At 34.5% G+C, this 20,351-nt stretch overlaps 1 protein-coding gene across 3 annotated transcripts in view; it reads right to left on the bottom strand.

Annotated features, from left to right (window-relative positions):
* Positions 1 to 20,351, bottom strand: part of LOC115210248 (cyclin-dependent kinase 14) — a 183,642-nt gene that overhangs the window by 29,945 nt on the left and 133,346 nt on the right. For all 3 annotated transcript variants that reach the window (XM_029778733.2, XM_029778727.2, XM_036508349.1), the window contains exons 4-5: positions 9,857 to 10,031; positions 4,497 to 4,654 (exon numbers count right to left, since the gene is read on the bottom strand). In XM_029778733.2, coding sequence (XP_029634593.1) covers positions 4,497 to 4,654; positions 9,857 to 10,031 — 333 coding nt within the window. The remainder of the gene's footprint in view (positions 1 to 4,496; positions 4,655 to 9,856; positions 10,032 to 20,351) is intronic.

Below are 20,351 nucleotides of genomic sequence, written 5' to 3'. Positions count from 1 at the left end.
CTATCCTACTAGTAATGCAGGCCTTCCTTTTTAACTGCTTTCTAAGATATTGATGTTAAGTCATCATTTATGTATTTCAACATAGCCTCGAGTTGACCAATGCCTTGAGTAAAACGTGGCAGACAGACACATTGTGGAAGTCTATTGAATGAGTATGTGTGTGCATCTTTTGCTAATGTAAATCAATGAAAGATATAAATATCACTGAGAAAAACCAATAATCTGGTGCTATCAAACTAAAATACTCTGTAGTATTTGTTCTGTTTTCAGTCGCACCAACACACATTGCAAGTTCAGGAAACTAGTGGCTACCCTTTAAAACTAATGGTGTCATTGTTCACAAAATGTAATATATAAAATAAATAAGGTTGATCTGATCTGACTTGGGTCTCATGTGTGAAGCAAATAACTGAATAATTAATAGCTTCTTAATCTCTGCCATTGCATCTATAATAACATTACACTGTATTAGAAGCAAGAGACCTCTTCATTTCAACATTATCTTTGTCTAGTTTCATTTTAAAAAGATCATTCTCCAAAATTTAATAGTAGCAAAACAAATTTTTGTTAAGCAAAATGTTCTGGTGAGGTCCCCAACCCCTTCAGCTGAGAAGGAACAGTGCCCATGACCCAGGCAGCTAAAACTGATATGGTTGATGTTTGAATAGTAAATCAACATCAGAGATGAAAACAAAAGCAAAAAAAACAGGGAAGCAATTCTAGGGAGTTAAGATTGTGCAGAGGCAGAATTGGGTTTAATGGTTAGTGTGACAGTTGAAGGATGAGATAGAGTTGGGGTGATGAGCAGAAGAGAGAGAGAGTCAACCACTGCTCAGAAGCAGGTTAGTTTTGGAGATGTAGAGAAAGCATCAATGACTGTGAAGTCTAGCATTTATTGACTTCAATTGTGTATTGTTCAAGAGTGGAGAAGGTGAGATAGAAGATTGTTTCTTGACATAAGCAGTCATTGCATCTTTGTTACTGTCACCACTGGAGAATATTTGGGAGGTCTTTGTTTTATGGAAATAGAGAAAGTTTTAGTGCGGGGTGTTGGGGTTGCATATAGTGGATGACTATGTTCAAAAGGATAGAGAAAAGTGGATGGTAATATCATCAGCAAAAGACTGAGCATCCTTAGACGTGACAGCAAGCAGGTTATTAATAAGGAATCATATGATGGATGCATCTGAACCTTAGTTGATGGAGAGAACACCATCACCACACATTGTAATGTATGATCTAATAGGATACTTTCAATCCAAGAGAGGAGAGACATGCTGAAGTCCAGAGGCAGTCTGCTCAGTTTATTGAGTCAGACACAGCAGAAGGCCTGGCCAATGACATTGTTTTTGTCAAGCTTCTCAAGAGTAACTAACGGTGAATGATTTAGAACAGGTGCCTGGTAGAGAGTAAAAATATTTTTACTTAAAACTGAAAAGGTATGTTTTACTGCAAAACATTTTTAGTTGGAAAGCCTGACAAACGACTGATATTTTTTTATCTTGTACATGATCATTTATAAAATCTCTTGTGTACTATGAGGAAAAGGTTAAGGGCATCATAACTAGAACTGCTTATCTAAATAAGCTGTTATTCACCTGGGACATTGAGATAACTCTGAATGCAACAGAAAACAAGACTTAGAACATAACTGAAGTATATACTCTAGTACAATGCTCTGAACAGTTAACTTACTGACTAAATAGCTGAAATGACTATATTCTATGACACTGAATATATCCAGATACAAAACTGATTAAGATTCCCTAAAACATATACAAATAATGAGCAAATAATATTTCTTTCATGCCACAAATTTTTCATTGGAGAAAGTTCAGAGCTATTACTTTTGTTGACATCAAAAGTCCTCACTTCCAGAATGAAAGGCAAACTGTATGATGCTTGTGTATGAACAGCAATGCTAAATGGGAGACATGGGCCCTGAATGCTGAGGATATGCAAAAACTAGAGAGGAATGAAACTAGCATGCTCTACTGGATGCGCAGTGGTCAGTGTGCATGTATAACAAAATGCAAATGTGATGAGAGAAAAGTTAGACATAAGAAGAATCAGATATAGCATGCAAGAGAGAAGACTGTGCTGGTTTGGCCACATGGTGCAAATGGATGAGAACATTTGTTTAAAGGTCACTGAAAGTAGATGGAACTTGGGGAAGAGAAAGACATGAGACAGATTAGTGAAGGCTGAGCTTCAGATCTTGAGCCTCATGGAGGAAATTTCAAAGGACTGAGAAGACTGATAGTTCGTTATGCACAATCTTAACTCTCTAGAGAAGACTGATGGTTTGTTATGCTCCTGTCCATCATGGAAAAAATGAGATTCTAATAAGATTTTATCTATGCCTATATATGCTGGGCCCTGCACCCAATCTATCCCATCAGACATTCTCCACAACTCATTCTCCTACTATCATCCGTCTCACTCTTCTAACTGTGGCACTATTTAGTTGCTTTAATCACCTGAGAGCAAAACTGGCACACATTTCATCATCACCCCCTTTTTTGAGCTACCATTAGCCTCCTCCCCTCCCCTTCGAAACACTTCCTATTAACATCCCTCCCTCATTCTCATCTCTTCCCACAATTTTTCACTAATCATCCCATTTCTGAAACCTTCAGTTACTTCTCCCTTTCTACTGAGCTACAACTTAGGCCTGCCATATTGCAGCTTTAACACCTCTTATATTTGCCATCATTCTCTATGCCCTCTCATATCTGCCACTGATGCCCTTCCCCCTGCTACTGTTGTCACCCCACTCACTATAGCCATCCTTATGTACCTCTAACTTCCATCTATCACCTTGTACACCACCAGCTACTCCCACCCACCCTTACATAATGTGGGGTGGCCATGTATCTTCTCTATAGAAAGACACTTGTGTTTGACTATCATACTGCCATAAAGCCACCTCCTCCTCCCTCAAATACAAAAATTCCTACCACAGTTTTCTCTTGTCTTACTAGTGCTGCAATTATGAAAGTAAGCACCAAATTAGAAAGAGCATCCCAGCCTTAACCTCAATGCAGTCCTTCAGATCTTGTTAAGCTGCCCAACCCATGCCAGCATGGAAAAACAGATTTTAAATGATGAGGATGATGATTTGCAGCACTTAAGGCTGGTTCACTCATATATTCATCAATACTCATTACTTTTATTTTTATTATAAACCAGTGGTTAGTTTGGTAGAGTTGTTAGTCAATGAAATAGGTTATTAATGAATTAATTATATTTCAAAAAAAATTTTAGTGAATTAATGTGTACAGACTAATTTAATTTTTATATCAGCTTTATTGTCTAATATATTTTATTACTGAAATGACATGATGTAATGTTTCAAACAGAAGTTTCTTTGTAACAATTATGTTTGGAATTCAACAATTTCATTATCTTTATAAGCCTCATAAAACTAACATAAAAAGATCATCATCATTAAAGAACAATGATGGACGCCACTATGTGGTCACTTGATCTACAAGAAATGGCAGCTAAATCTCTTTTTGAGTCCAACTGTTTTTAAAAACAGCAAGGACAATGTAGTCCTAGATAACCCCAGTAACAGTAATTGCTCCTTTGATCAGGGATGGCCTGGGGGGAGAGAGAGAGGGAGAGAGAGAGACGGGGGTGGGGGTGGAAAGAGAGCAGTTATTTCCTTAAATTCTTATCTGGAAAACAAATTGTAATAATTACAACACATACCACAATAGGTTATATGAAAATTTATAAAAAATTTGACTTTGAAAGTTTGTATAAACAGCACTGCTTCAAAACAGTTCTTTGTAAGCTCAAGATCAGAAAGGAAAGTATGAAAGAAATATATTAAAGTTTTTGATAAAGCACAGTATAGAAAAAAAAATTTGCTCAAATATTTGAAGACAGACATGTACCATGACATGGCTACTAGCAAACACTTCTTTTGAAGAAGTGGAATTCTAAAGAACTCAACATCTGATTTTTTTTTTTTTTAATATATTTCATGCTAACAAAACTGTTTATATTACAACACCAAAGAAGCCAGATGTAACATGCAACAATCCTGAATTCTCTTTCTCTCTGTAATCAGTTTGAATACTGAAGATATATGACTAATATTTATTTCTTCAGCTCCACTCAGATGACATATTTAACCCTTTTGATACGAACCTGCTTGAAACTGCCCTCAGTTCTGTGATACAAACGTCCTGTTTTAAGGTGATTTTAATTGAAAATTTTCCATCAAAAATTCAAGTTAATTTTTGCTTGAAACACAAGCTTAAGAATGGCGAAGTTATTTTACTAAATTCTTCATTGATTGCAAAATTAATTGAAACAAAGGTATTTCAGCAGAAATATGTGGTAGCAAAAAGGCTAAACCTCTTCCAACAAACAAAAATAAAAGTGGCATAATGATTAGTCCCCAGGGATGCTTCAACCTATAACGAAGCTTTTCATCAAGAGATACTTGATATATTTCATATATTACAATAAAATGAACATACCCCATAACTAGATGTTCTCTTTGGTGAAAATTGCCTGGTGTAAGCATGTCCTTCTGACTTTGGACGTTCTACTTTATCCAGGTCATTACCTGGCTCTATTTCAGTGACCAACATGTCACCTGCAGAATGATGTCTTTTGACAGGGGTCCACTTTTTTACTTCAAGGTTAAAAAAAAAAAAGAGAAAAAATAAAAAATTAGTAATACATAAATACAAATTGATAAACAAAAATCTGCTAATAAACAACTATATATTATTAACAAAAAGAAGGCTTAAATTTTAATGTGTGGGAAATATACAAATCATATTAGCTATTACATACAGCTAAAGTTAATGCCACAAGCACCACTTTATAAATAAATTAGTATGTATATGCAATTTACATTTAAAAATTGTAGTTATCCTCCTGCATTAGAAAAGAAATAAGTTTAATTAAAAAAAAAAAAAATTAAATTTTGTAATAATTTTGAAATATGGAAAGCACAAAATATCAATCAGTAACTTGAATTTCATTAATTAATTATGAAAGTGCAGGCTTGGATGTGTGGTTAAGAAGCTTGCTTCTCAGTCACATGGTTTTGGGTTCAGTCCCATTGCATGGCAACTTGGGTAAATGTCTGTTATAGCCCTGAGCCAACAAAGCCTTGTAAATGGATTTGTTAAATGGAAACTCAAAGAAGCCTGTTATATTTGGAATGAAGTACTGAAGAATGACCTCAAAAAGCTGAACCTTTCAGGTGAGATGACAAAGGACTGAGGTACCTGGCACCTTGCCATACTCGCAGTACCTTTTGCTTTCAATCTTCTGTGAAAACATATCTGGCTATGGGTAAATATTAATTTACTTAGAAACAGGGTTAACAACAGGAAGGGCATCTGGCCATAAAAAATCTTCCTTAACAAATTCCATGTGAGAAAGGAAAAGTTGGCATTTCATTGTGTATAAACACTATCACAACTTTTCCACTATTTAATACAGAAGGTTTTTGTGAGCTAAAATGTTTTAACATGTAAGATTAGCACAATGTCTTTGATGGATAATCCTGGTCTGCTATTACTGAAGCAAAATATTCAGCTCAGTAATTGCCAAACATTTAGAAATAAGAAATACAATTACCAAACTGTGTGTGTGTGTGTGGGGGGGGTCACAGACAAAAAGCTGCCTTCTCTTTATTAGTATAGTCTAGTTTGTCATAACACAAGACAGCAGACTTTTGTGTTTTCACAAATGCAGTTAATTGTGAATTCAGTTAGCTGCAACTACTCATTCAAAACATATTTCTTTTACCCGTTACTTATCCCCATATTGCAGGAATATGTTAAATCTGGTGAAAGGATGTTGATCTTTACAACATTTTAACTGTTGCAGCTCATTAATTATCTCCAGCTCTGCTTCATCATCATTCCATTCATAACCGTTTTGTCTTTTATCTTTCTCAACCTTATGTAGGTAGGGCCACATTATCAAATTTCTTATTCAGACATCATGTCATTTTTTTTTTAAGAAAGTAGTAATATGAAAGGGATTTTGTTGCTATTTCTAGCAGATCAACAGTTTATAATAAAGCCACCCTCAGTGGCCTGATTTCATTTCATGTTTCCCATGTACTACATTAAATAATTATTTGCAAATACAGTGCCTCATGCCTTAATATGGCTACCTGCTCTGCTACAATTTACATATACATCACAATGTCTGGTGGATAAAACATGTAAATTTCTAATTGCAAAATTCTGTTTGCAATTTACTATTGTCTGCATGCATATAAACAAATTGAATTTGATATGTTTAAATGTATTGGCTTTACCATCAATACCATAGTGATGGTGCCAAATGAAGTGCATTGTAGCCTTCAGCAAGAACTCAGAAACTCTTCCAAAATAAGATTAAAGTATATTTGAATATTTCAGATTTAATTTAATTTATCAGCTATTCTCTCTTTGCTTCTGAAATTTTAAACCTTTTATGATTTAACATTTCCAACAAAGATTTTCTTTTTTTAATATCTGATTACATTTTGTCCTTAAATCTAATCTATTATCTGCAGAATTCCTCAAAATACTTTACATCTGTAATAGCCCTAATTGCTGTCAAGAAAGCTAGTGATCAATTCTGATTTGAGTCTCATAAGCAGACATACTCATATTCTAAGATTTAATCTACTACTACATATTCAACAAATATTATATATCATCTTCCATTAGGAATAAGATAAAAAAAAAAGCTCTATTATTCCAATAGCCTTTGTTTGAAAGGCATTAGCATTAAGTAATATATCCTGTCACAAACACATTAGCATTGTGAAGTCAGGTTTCTCTTTCCGCCAAACACTTCAATAGCTAGACAGATCATAATGCTACACAAATCCAAATTTAGATCAATACTTTTTAAACATTAGATACCCTCTCAACTTACAGAAAATTCTGTTCAATATTCAGAAAGACACATTCACTTCCTAATCATGCTAAACTTTTCATATCACTTTAAGTTTCTATGTTTTTCTCCTATATGTTCACTTCTCTAAATTTACCTAATAATCTGCTAATCTAATCCAAATCTTTTACATTATGACTGTAATGTCAATAGATATCACACACCAGATTGGTTTCATTCTGCATTCAACTTTATTCAGTGCTGTCTTCTAATATCCTAACCATCTTCTACAAATTAAAGCTTCAGGAATTCTTTTAAAGCAGCAGGAATTTCTGTATTATGTTGTGCAAAAGGCAAAATCTTAAAAAGTAAAATGATTTACTACTTTAAAAATCATCCATTTAACATCTGTTTTTCCATGCGAGCATGACTCATATAGAAGTAAATTTGAGGCAGGATTTTTACAGCTGGATGCACTTCCTGTTGCCAACCCTCACCCAAAATAAGGGATATTTTGTTTGAGAAAAAAAACAAATAAAACAGAGCTAGCAGATGATTTGTTAACAGGAAATGATGTCAGCAAATATCATCAGTTGCAGTGCAATTACAAAGGATGATGTCACAAATTATAGCTGAAACAGAAGTCACTATCCATAGCTGTAGCTTAGTGTAGTTTTGTAAGCATTCACACAAACATGCATCTAGGCATGCTCATATATGTGTACTTGCACACACACGCGCACACATAATATATATATAACAGGCTTCTTTCGGTTTCCATCTATCACATTAGTAGGCCCAGGGTTATGCTGTGGGACTGAACCCAAATTCACATGATTGAAAAGTGAACTTCTTCACTGCACAGCCAAGCTTACACCATTAAAATATATTGGAAAATGAAATTTTGCAAGTGATATTTGTCAATAATTCCACATGGATTTTACAGACAAATTAACAAGACTTTTTTGTGTTGTACCCCCGGGGGGGGGGGCATTGTACCAATAATAAACATACCCTGGCTCTATTTCATTTCTTTTATTATTAGTCAACTAGTTAACCAATTGATTAATTGGTGATTTAATTAATCATTCAGTCAGGTTCATCACAGTCCTTTCATTGTCATTCACAACCTCATCCTACATTTGCTTCTTAACCATATAGATTTAAGTTCAATCCCACTGCATAGCTCATTATGGCCCTAGGCCAACAAATGCCTTGTGAGGGAATTTGGTAAATGGAAACTGAAAGAAGTCCATGCATATGCATATTTGTGTGAATGGTAGAGAGGGCTTGTCAATGACGAAGTCACGAACAGCAAAGAAAGGACTCTGATGAAGCCGGTTGATGGACTGACCAAATGATTAATCACTCAATTAAATGGTTTAGTTGACAAATAATGATAAAAGTAATATAGAACCCATGTGTGTTTATTATTAGAATAAGGAGCCTCCCAAGATACAACAATATCTGTTCCAATACAATACCTCACACCAAAAATTGTGCAAAAAACAAAACAACATTTTTTTCCTATATATTATCAATCCAAGTTTTTTTTAAATTTTATTTAAGTTCTTAATCAAATCACTTCTAAACAACATTTGGCTAAATAATATATACCTGACAAACATTACCTATTAATTGCAAAATGAGCTTCATATCATCAAAATTTAAACATTGCATGATTGGTGACAAGTTCTTGAAGAACTAAATTAATTTACCAATTCTTTTATTTAAGTTACATCATCAGTGTCATCATCACATTTTAACATACACTTTTCTATGCTTGCATGAGTTAGATGGAATTTGTTGAGGCATATTTTCTGCTGTTGGATGCCCTTCCTGCTGCCAACCACCACCTGTTTTCAAGCAAGATAATATTTTCCCAGAGCGAGACATGTTTTTCGTGGCAGACTGAAAAATGACCAACCTTCCTTGCTTGATGGTAATGCTCATTAATAACCATTATGTGATATTTAGTAGACAAGAGCACACACACACACAATAAGCTTCCTTTTAGTTTCCATCTACCAAATCTACTCACAGGGCTTTGGTGGGCCTGGGGTTACAGTAGAAGAGACTTGCCCAAGGTGCCATGCTGTGGGACTGAATCCAAGACCACATAACTGGGAAGCAAGGCTCTCAACTACACAGCCATGCCTGCACCTTACATTGCTATTATTAGAGAGATAATGTTAGCATAATACTAAACTTTATACCATATTCACTGTAATGATTACATAAGAAACTACAGTGTTCTGGCTAGTGAGAACCAACAAGAAAGTCTTTATGTAGGTGTTTAAATTGCTTGAAATAGCAGCTAAATCTCTCTATAGTATGCAATAATAAAAAAAAAAGGACATTAGACATGTAGTCCAAGATATACTATGCCTGATAAAAACAGAGAGACTTGTGGACGAAATGCCTTCAATAATATGTCGAGTTGATCAAGTCTGAATTGGGCTAAATAACAACAGACGAGATGATATTTGTATCTAAATGACTTATTCCTAAGAGTTGGTACACCTTTTTAAATCTTATTTTTTACTTGTTTCAGTCTGCCACACTGGGGCACTGCATTGAAGGGCTTAATGGAACAAATTGAACACCAGTGCTTTTCATTTCTTTTTTTTTAAGCCTTACACTTATTCTATCAATATCTTTTCCTGAACCACTAAGTTATGGGAGTGTAAACAAACAACACAGGTTGTGAAGCAGTAGTGGGGACAAACAATCTCTCTCTCTCTCTCACACACACACACACACCACACACACACACACACAAACACAATAAGCTTCTGCACAGTTTCTGTCTACCAAATTTACTCACAAAGCATTGGTTGGCTTGTGGCTGTAGTAGAAGACACCTGCCCAAGGTGCTGCATAGTAGGAACGAACCCATAACCACAAGGTTGCAAAGTGAGCTTCTTCAGCCCACAGCCATGCCTGCATCTGAAAAGCAAAAAATAAGAAAATTCAAACTGCATACCTGTGGTTCTTGGGACAACAGGATAGGCTGATAATCGAGGCAAGGTTGCTTCTTTTCGCACAGAGCAAATGTCATTTTTGGAATGATCCCCATTGAGTAATGGCACGTTCTGGGAAGATGAAGACAAGTGGTGAGTGGAGGAGCTACAACCAATTGAACTGGGACAACTGTCACTCTGAAAAGATAAACAAACATGAGATTAGTAGTATTAAGATTAGGGTGAGCAAATATACAGATAAAAATTATTAGATATCTTGTAACTAAAATTATTAGAAATTATAAAATAATATCAATGCTTCAGAAACTATTGTGAGCTTTCTTCCACAAAGTGGAATAAAATTTGTTTCTATAAATATCTTCAACTGGATGGGAAAGTCTGAACTTTTCTATATTTGAATTACAGAATATAGAAGAAACAAACGTGTAACACTGAAATATAAATAACCTTCATTCGAGAATAGTTTTTCTAAACATAATGTAATTATTTTTTAGATAATTATATAATTCAAATTAATTCTAAGAGAAAAGAAAAAAAGAAAGAATAACAATGTAATTTTTCCTCCTTGCTGAATCAAAACTGGAAATTACTAATCAATCCTGACATGTAAGAAAATACTTCTTTCCACCATCCCATTATTTAGGGCAAGTGACAGAATACCACCACTCTTAGCTTGCCAACCAGGCTAACAGTGAAAAGTAAAATTGCAATAGGATAGTCTACTGCATATAATTCACATCAACATACTTATGGCAAGCCATTGTATAGGATGGCATTAGCTGAGAAGAATGTGGTTAAAATAAGTGAATCTACATTGCAGCTAAATTCTTATTTTGATTTTAAAAATATGACAAACGAAAAAGGAGAAAATACTGGACTATATTCAAATTATAAATGTGAAGATTATATTTTATTACACTATTTAAATTAATCATAAAAGAGGAAAAACATACATGTCCATAACAGCCCCATACAGTAACTATTGTTATGTGGCTGACATATCAATTTACAGTTTGAAGCAATGTTATTTAGTGAATCATATTCTTTTACTGGTTTTAGTCAAAGAAGCTGTGGCCATGTTAGGCTACTGCCTTTAAGTATATTGGTATTTAAAATCAACCCCCAATGTTTAACAAGTACTTATTTTGTCTATTATACTTATTTTGATCCTGGCATCTACAACACATAAATAAAAGTAATTTTAAATGTAAGTCATTATTGTATGTGTATCAAAGGGAGAAACAAATGAAGTGAGTTGATTCCACATTAAAATAGAGGATGTAATCTGAATAACAGAGATTAGTAAGATGGTGAGAGAGAAAGAGGGTGCAAGGTATAGACATTAGTAAAAGATAGTGTTTTCCAGAAAGACTGACCTGGAAGCAAACTATGTATATTGTTATAAAGAAGGAAGTGTACAAACAGATCATTATCGTCATAGTTCTAATGCTCACATTTTTTCCATGCTTGCATGAGTTGCATAGAATTTATTGAGGCAGATTTTATGTTCAGATGCTCTTCCTGTAACCAACCCTTACACATTTTCAAGCCAGGCAATATTTTTCCATAGCCAGACATGTTTTCACAGAAGACTAGAAATGAACATCACTTGTATGACAGTGATGCTTGTTTACAATCATCATGTGATATCAAGCACATACACGCTGAATTCTTTCAGTTTCCATCTACCAAATCCGCTCACAGGGTCAACCAGGGCCTATAGCAAAAGACACTTGCACAGATGCTGCACAGAGTAACTGAACAAAAGACCACATGGTTGAGAAGCAAGTTTCTTAACCACACAGCCAGACCTGCTTAATTTTTTTTTTAAGAATACACATGCAAATAACTAAATTTACTTTCAAGTATATAAAACACAAACCAAAAATATAAGGAGAGAGGTTAATTATCACACATTACATAAACACTGCGTGGCTAAGAGGTTATTTCTCACTGCACAACTCCTTGGGAAAATATCTTCTACCAAAGCTCAAAGCTGACAAATGCTCTGTCAGGGAATTTAGTGGAGTGAAAATGAAAGTAATGAATATGCACAAATGTACTTGAGCATCCATGAGCATCTATCATTTCTACTGTCTGTGCTGAGCTACAGTCACAGATGGCAACATCACCATTTGTGGCTAGGCTGCAACCAGCGACATCTGTTAACATTTCTTGTCAATAAATCATCTGTGAGCTCTGTGCTTTTAGATTCCTCTAGAATAAATTTTTTTAAATCCCTTACTTGTAAAATAGGAAAGAGTTGGTGATAGGAAGAACATTGAGCTATAAAAATCTTCCTGCATTTATCTCTCGTTTAAGCCATGCTAACATGGATAAAACTAACACTGTGCAAAAGAAACAAATGAACAGAGTATTTTCACTGGTAGGACTAATGTAATAAATTTACAGTATCATCTATCTTCTCTCTCTCTCTCTCCTTCAACAAGTTTTCTTCTAATGACAATCATTCCTCAACTAATTAAATTTATTTCTAAAATAATTATTCATCAGTCCTCTAAGCAGCCTCAATAATTGTCTCTTTCAAATAAGATTTAATGCTATTTATTTCAAAATGTTGTTTTCTATCTATTCTTTGTAATTACTCCAGACAACAGATTATTCCATCCATTTTCTTCTGTATTTCATCTGATACAAATGCACCTACTTTAACTTGTACTACTGCTGCTGCTGTTGTTGTTACTATTGTTGAATAGTCAATATGAATTTTGATGAAGCAGATCTAAAGAGGAACAAAACATTTCACTATACACAGCTTCGGTATGTCATCCTTTAGCCTAACTTCAAACCAATTTACTCAAACCAACCATACACTGCATCAAATGCAATATCCTAAGACTATTGTCTGCACAGCCAGAGTTCTGTCCACATATATGTGGCTATTAGGAGGTACTAGAGTGGACAATGCTAAACTATACTAATTTTACAGCTTACCAAATCTAAACATAAACAGTGCAAAACTAGAACCTTTAATGTCACTATAAGTAACAGTTTTGGGTCTTACCATGGCTGAGGATTTCTTTCAACAGGCACACACCAGTAGCATCGCCAAAGCTTCATAAAATCTAGCCTGCATCTTCAAGGGTAGTAAATACTTCCCTACCCTTACACCTCATTAGGTGAAACCTATAATGGAGTACTGCTATCATGTCCTCAAAGTAAAATGCTCAGAGCAGTGTCTTTCCTTCGTAAAGATGGTATGGTGTGATTTAATGCTAAAACTGTTATTTCTAGCAGATCAAGCAAATCCCCTACATTCTCATTGGTTTCAAGAAATGAACTGAAAGTAAATGTGCAATATTCACTTTTTTAAGAAGGCTGAGTGGCAGTAGATTGATAAAGTATTTTGGGTATATCATGTAACTGGAGACCAGATGCCATATGAAAGGGCTGCAAATAGTCAGGAAGGTACCTGACTATTAAAGTATTAGCAAAGCATTATTTTGCCATGTCTGGCACGCAAATCTAGCAACATGTAAAATATCAGTTCCATCATCTCTTGGATTGACAGCTACATGTCAATCACACCACTACTAATGGAGCTCTCTCTCTCTCTCTATCTCTCTCTCTTTGATCAATACTCTATCTAATCTGATGTGCCCCAAGACTCAGTTCTGTCCCTCACATCACTGACCTACTTCCCATCAACTCCAACAACACTCACTCTTCTTCCCTTTTCACACCAAAGTACCATCCACATGCAGCCAAGACACTTCACACCAAACTTGCACTGACTTTATGAACAGAGACCTCAAAAACTTTCTCCAGTGGGGTCATGTCAATCTCTCCTTCAATAACAATAGACACAATCATTAGACAAATCAAGAAATAGCAAATTCCCCTCAAATTAGATTGAGCAATGTAGTTCTAGATACAGCAAAAGGGAGGATGGTCTCAGATGGAATGCCTTTGATTATAGCCCTGTTCACTACCACCTGCGCCTTTGGATACTTTTAGTGGAGGTTACTCTGCTGCAAGTAATCTAGTCAGGTTTCCAGTTTAAAGACAATTTCCTACCTTCCTTCTATCATCTTTGGAGGCCCTTAAAACAGTCATATTTATTGCCCTTTCCCCCCACTGATGGAGTCATTAAAAACAAAGGCTCAACCTGGGATTAAACAACTCAGTCCTTTCAAACCACTGCAGTGTCCCCATTAAACATACTTTACTGCCATACTGAATACATTTTTAACATATTTCTCATATTGTCTGATAACCCCTTTGTTACCAAAATCTTCTCATCTTCCCTATAACTTTAGTCAATATATTACTAATTACTTCAGGTCTAGTGCCAATTATGTCATCTACATAACAGAATATTCCTACTTCCAGCAGACATTTGAGTGTTCATAAGCTTTAACATGAGGCTGCTAATGTTAAGATTTATACTACAGTGCCAATAATGTCATCAAAATAGCAGAATGTACCTATTTCAGGCCATATCTGAGTGTCTGTAACCTTTAGTATGAAGTTGCTGATTTTGTTATGGTTTTTACTAAAATACAATCCTGAAATACTCAACTTCATCCTAGTTATTATTATTGCTGAGAAAAACAATATATATTAATAGAAACTGGAAGACAAAATTGGCTGTATTATAGGTTAACAAAAATACATTTTGTGATGTTTGAGTTGTCCAATATAAAAACAAACAAATTGGTGTATCAATTTACATAAGATGATGAGCAGACATTTATCTACATTACAATGAAATCAATCTACTGTTCTTTGCAGCACAGAATTTCTCTTTTTTTTTTAATATATAAGAATAAACAAACAATTGTACATGAACAGTGTCAAAAATATCAATGCCATGTAATTTTATAGGAATGGCACAGTTACAGAAACAAAAAAAAAAAAACAATTTTCAAATTCATGCAAAAGATATTTTTATTGAGAACACCATAATTTTAGAATAATTCTTTTCTTTTCTCTTATACTAGATATTTTCATTGTCTTGTTTCTGCTGATAATAAATTAAATACAAGTTCGTCACAATTAAAAGCTAATGTGTATTACCCATCATAAATAAGAAAATAGAAAAGTTCTTTCACTGAGCAAATTACTTTAAATTATATATTTTTACAAAATAAAAACATACAATAAAATAATTTACTGGAGTAAATTCTCATTTATACTGTTTGCAGGATTCAACTCTCTAATTAATTTCGATAATCATTTAAATTGATTTTATTTTTTTAACGACACCAGAAAAGAAAATCTGACCCATTAAAAAAGAGGCCAGGCAAACAGCCAGAAAGGAGAAGGAAATGAAAGAAAGGAATAAAAAGAGAAAGGGAATGAGAAATGTTGAGAGAGAGAGAGAAAGAGAGAAATAAGATAAAGATATGAAGACAACGGTTGAACAGGAGTGTGTAAAGTGATCTGCATGACAAATAGAACATTATTTTAAATAATGCTTAGAGAAATCCTTGTTGAAGAGAAAGACAGTAGGAAGGACAGAAACATGGAAAATGAAGTAGCTGATTGTGCTAGACACTGTCTTTTTCAATAAAAGAAAAAAAATATTTCCTCTACAGAAACTATGAGACTTTCAGTCAGAAAATTGAAGAGATTTCCAGTTTTGAGGACATTATGGTACAGATAATTTGGAATATGTAGAGTGAATTTAAAAAAAGAAAAAGTAAAGAAAATCAGAATAATTTCTAGTTGCAGACAGAATTTTTCAGTTTGAAGATTTGTTTTCATTTATTTTAAAGACAGATACCCCCATTACCACTGCTACTTTACATCAACCATTATATCATGTTGTTAAGACAGCTAGATAAGTTGGAGACACTAGACACAGTGTTCAACACACGAAAATAATTCAGTTTATAAAGGACTGAGGATAATAAATGAGAATATCTTACAATTATGGTGCTTCAAGTCTGGCACAAAGGCCTTGAATTTGGAAGGAAGGATGATGTTAATTGAATTGATCTAGGTTTTGACCAAAAAGATAAAGGTCAAAGTTTGTTGGCAGGATTTGACCCCAGCACATAAAGGGACATAGCTAAGTACTTCAAAGCCTTTGCTTGGTACTTCTCTGCCTTCAAAATATAATAGTAAAAGCAAAATTTAGCCTTGATTATATTTATGAAGTCTAAGAAATCACTACGAGAAGTACTGTATAGGAACCCATTATTTCGTGAAGAAACTCAAGTAAAATTATTTCATTGAGCCTATAAAATAAAAATTCCTAATTGTAATATGAAGTCTAATGGTAAATTTTGAAGAATAAAACAAGAAATAATGAGAAAAAAATTTATCTGAATAAATTAATTAAAAGTTGTTTTTTTTTTAAGCAAGTTTTCTACAAATTGCTTCATATAAAATATTTTTGCATCCTTTAAATCTAGTTTTAATTGGTTTAATCTCTATAACTAAATGTTTTATTTCTAAATGTGTACAATAACAGGCTTCATTCGAATAAAGCACCTTTGAGACTAATATTAATAATGCTCTTGTCCACAAGGGATAAGGTGAAAAGTGTGTCAATGGATTAGGGGATAAGAGCATTGTTAACATTAGTTCCTAAACAAGAGTTTCTAGTTGGAACCTAGTCTGGTACTATGTACATAACCAGGAACAGGACAAATGATAACAATCAGAAACCAAGCTGACTGAAACAAAGTGTACTGTAAACTTAAAAAAAGTATTTCATGTGTAAAGCTATGGCTAATAATATGGAAAAATTACATTTAGGTATTGCTTCATATAGTGTTGAACAGAAGTTATGTAGTTCAGCACATTATTCTTTGTAGAACTGGGATGGAATTAGTTGTAATAGAAGAAATGAAGAAAAGGTATAGTACAAAGGAAAGCTAGATACTAATTCTTGGAAAGGGAAAAATTTGGCAGTGGAGCAAATGGAGATTCTTAGAAATATTACCTCATTTACATCCTGTTTTTCATGCTATCATGTTTTGGTTGTTTCTGCAAATATGAACATTTTGGCTGAGAACATCTAATGTATAAGCATCTCATCATGAAATGGGAGTGATAGGTAGTTTTTCCAGTGAAACAGACCAAAACAAATGTGCTATGAACAAAAGCATTATGCAACATCAGAAGTGGATCTTGAACCCATGCCCTGTGAGTAAGTAATTCAATATGTTATCCATGCAACCACTATATTGCCTTCAATAATTCTAGTAACTTACATTGTCCCATGAACATGTGATGTAGAATTAGAAGCCAGTATAGATTAAACTTATTTGGAACTGAAGAGAAAATCAAAGCTATAATGTAGAACTAATTTTAAGAGATCATTAACCTTATTCTATGGCTGGTAAAACATTTAAGAACATTCTGTATTACTTGTGAAGAACGCAAGCAATACACAAGATCCATTACCAACTATACTTTTCCCAATATACATCTTCAATCTCTCTTCTATCAACATAAAAACAAACTACAAAACACAAACCTTTACATATCTTGATACCATACATGACCAAGGAATAATAAAAAATGAACTGAACAAGCAAGGACTACAATAGCTGTTAAACCATCAAACCAACTCCAGCATAGAACTTGTGACATGTGAAGATGATGGTGATGATGATAATGATATAGGGGATAAAAATAAAGTCTTTAGCTTCTGTTCACATTCTACACAGTTTCCCCAAAAATAAAAATGCAAATGAGTCAAAACAATGGTAAATTAAATTTAAGTTTACTGCTGAGCAACAATTTCTTCTACAGTATGGAATATTTTAAAGTTTGCTTCTGAAATAATTTGAAAAGGACAATATTTGTAGACCTTTAAATCATAGAATAAAAGATACATTGAAATTTTAAAAAAATAAATTAAAACAATAGCAGCACTGTACTAATTGATTTCAATTAAATAGCACCACTGAAGAATTAGCAGCTTAGCAAGAAGTGGCTAAGAATATCAATATATAAAACTAAATAAATCACAATGATTAAGCTTTCATTTGTGCCCCATACTAGTAGGGTGCTAAGTGCACCATCCGAGCATGATTGTTGCCAGAGTAGCTAACTGGCTTCCATGCCAGTGGCATGTAAAAGGCACCATTTGAGTGTGATCATTACCAGTGTCGCCTTACTGGCACCTGTGGTGGTGGCATGTGTAAAAAGATTCGAGCGAGGTCGTTGCCACTACCGCCTGACTGGCCCCCATGCCGGTGGCACGTAAAAGCACCCACTACACTCTCGGAGTGGTTGGTGTTAGGAAGGGCATCCAGCTGTAGAAACTCTGCCAGATCAAGATTGGAGCCTGGTGCAGCCATCTGGTTCACCAGCCCTCAGTCAAATCGTCCAACCCATGCTAGCATGGAAAGCGAATGTTAAACAACGATGATGATGAAGTCATGTGTGTAGTATTCTGAGTGTGGACATGGTATTAAAGTATATGTATAATATAGATAGATAAGTAAAAGAAATGATAAAAATAACTAAAAGCTTCATACTGAAAAGTTTGTTGGTGTATATAATTATGAAAATAATACTTTAAATTAGCTATTACCACAGATTTTATTTTTATCATTCATTTACATATACATGGAAGGCAGGTGTTAAATAAAGATGATATATATACATATATAAATATAATATATATAAACGGCGGTGCATCAGCATGGCTGCAGCTCTGAGCTTAAACTAGAGAAAAAAAAGAAAAAAAAAATATATACCCAAGCCAAATTCAGACTGGAACCTGATGTAGCTCCCTGGTTTACCAGTTCCAGTCAAGCTGTCTAAAGCAGACGTTAAATGATGGTTAATTTAAACAGCCCTGGTTAATAAGCTAGCACGCAAGTCTTCCCAGTCTGTTGATTTATTTGCTTTAAAATAATAAGCATAATTATATATATGCGTGTTTGTGTGTGTGTGTGAGTACGTTTAAACACAAAAGAGGTGACCCATAACAGGCAGCCTTACATGCTAGAAGTAGCAGTCAAAACGACCAAAACCACATTTAAGAGCAATTTCGAGGTGAATGAAAAATAAAAACTTTTACCTTTCCATCCATCCATCCATCCATACATCCATACATACATACATACAGGGTGTTTGGGTTAAAGCTTTTTCATGAACAGCTTGTTGTATTAGTGAATAGTCAATCATATTGGAGAGCATAAAGATTAAAGAAGAGCTACTGGTAAAATGATGATTTGCACCAGGTATCAAAATCCCAACATCCATGACTGCTGTAAAGACTGTAAAATGCAACATGGACAGCTGCAATGGAAACTGCAAAGCCATGGCCAGCAGGAAGTGGTGCAGCAAGTGTTCTATGTCCACACCCCACATCGTTGGACAGGGCCTTTGGCTCAATTCAGACAAATATCTGAAGCTGCTAGAGACTGTGGTCAATCCCCAGCTGGAAAGGGTTGTTGCTGGAAGGCTATATGTGTAGCAGCAGGATTCGGCTCTTCACCAAACTTCCGGAAAGAGCCAGAAGTGGTTATCAAAGAATTTCTACAAATTCACCAGCCCCAATTTCTGGCCTCCTAATTCACCCCAGTTGTGATCCCATGGATTACTACATGTGGAGTACAGTAAAAAAAGACACTAACTGCTCTGCCTGTAATACCAAGACTGAGCTGATGACGAAGATCAAGCACATGTTAAAAGATCTTCCCAGGGACACAGTAGAGACATGTGTGCCAGATTCCAGAGATTTCTTGAGCTCGTGGTGGAAGCTGGGTGCGGCTACTGTGAGTAAAACTGTCAACTCCCAGCCATAAGCCAGTTGCTATTTTTTGATTTTCTAAAATACTTTTATTTTTGGATTGGATATTGTTTTCTTTTCAGCCCAAACACCGTGTGTGTGAGTGTGCGCGCGTGTGTGCATGTGTGTGTATTCCTAACTTGAATGAATTGTCAAAGTATAAAAGACAAGAAACATTATTTTCATATTTCCACATTTTTACTAACAAAAAAATTATTGGAATTTGAAATTAAAGTTTACCTACAACAGGTACGCATGATTATTATCATGCAAATTTCATTATACAGAAAGAATGCTTGCAAATTTTTAAAATCTACACAGCTTCACATAATTATCAATATGAAATAGACACTCATTCTACCGAGGTCAGCTTTACCATTCATCCTTTCAGGGTCAATAAAGTAAGTACCAGTTGAGTACTGGAATTGATGTAATCAACTTACCTGCTCCCTGAAGTTGGTGGCCTTGTGCCAAAATTTAAACTAATATGAGAAAGAAATATTAGTTTATATTTTAGCACAAGGCCAGCAACTTCAGGGAGCAGTTAAGTTGGTTACATCAATTCCAGTACTCAACTGGTACTTACTTTATTGACCCTGAAAGGATGAAAGGTAAAGCTGACCTTGGTAGAATGAGTGTCTATTTCATAATATTTATATTAATAGGAGACAGACGCTCATATGTAACGTTAATCAATAGAATATTTCCTTTCAGATTTTACAGAAAAAAAAACAAAAAAAAACTGAAACCATCAATACACACACACACACACA

This window comes from Octopus sinensis, linkage group LG1 (genome assembly GCF_006345805.1).
Source record: "Octopus sinensis linkage group LG1, ASM634580v1, whole genome shotgun sequence".
NCBI lineage: Eukaryota > Metazoa > Mollusca > Cephalopoda > Octopoda > Octopodidae > Octopus > Octopus sinensis.
The sequence above is the reverse complement of the archived record's forward strand: the minus strand, read 5'-3'. Positions and strand labels throughout refer to the sequence as shown.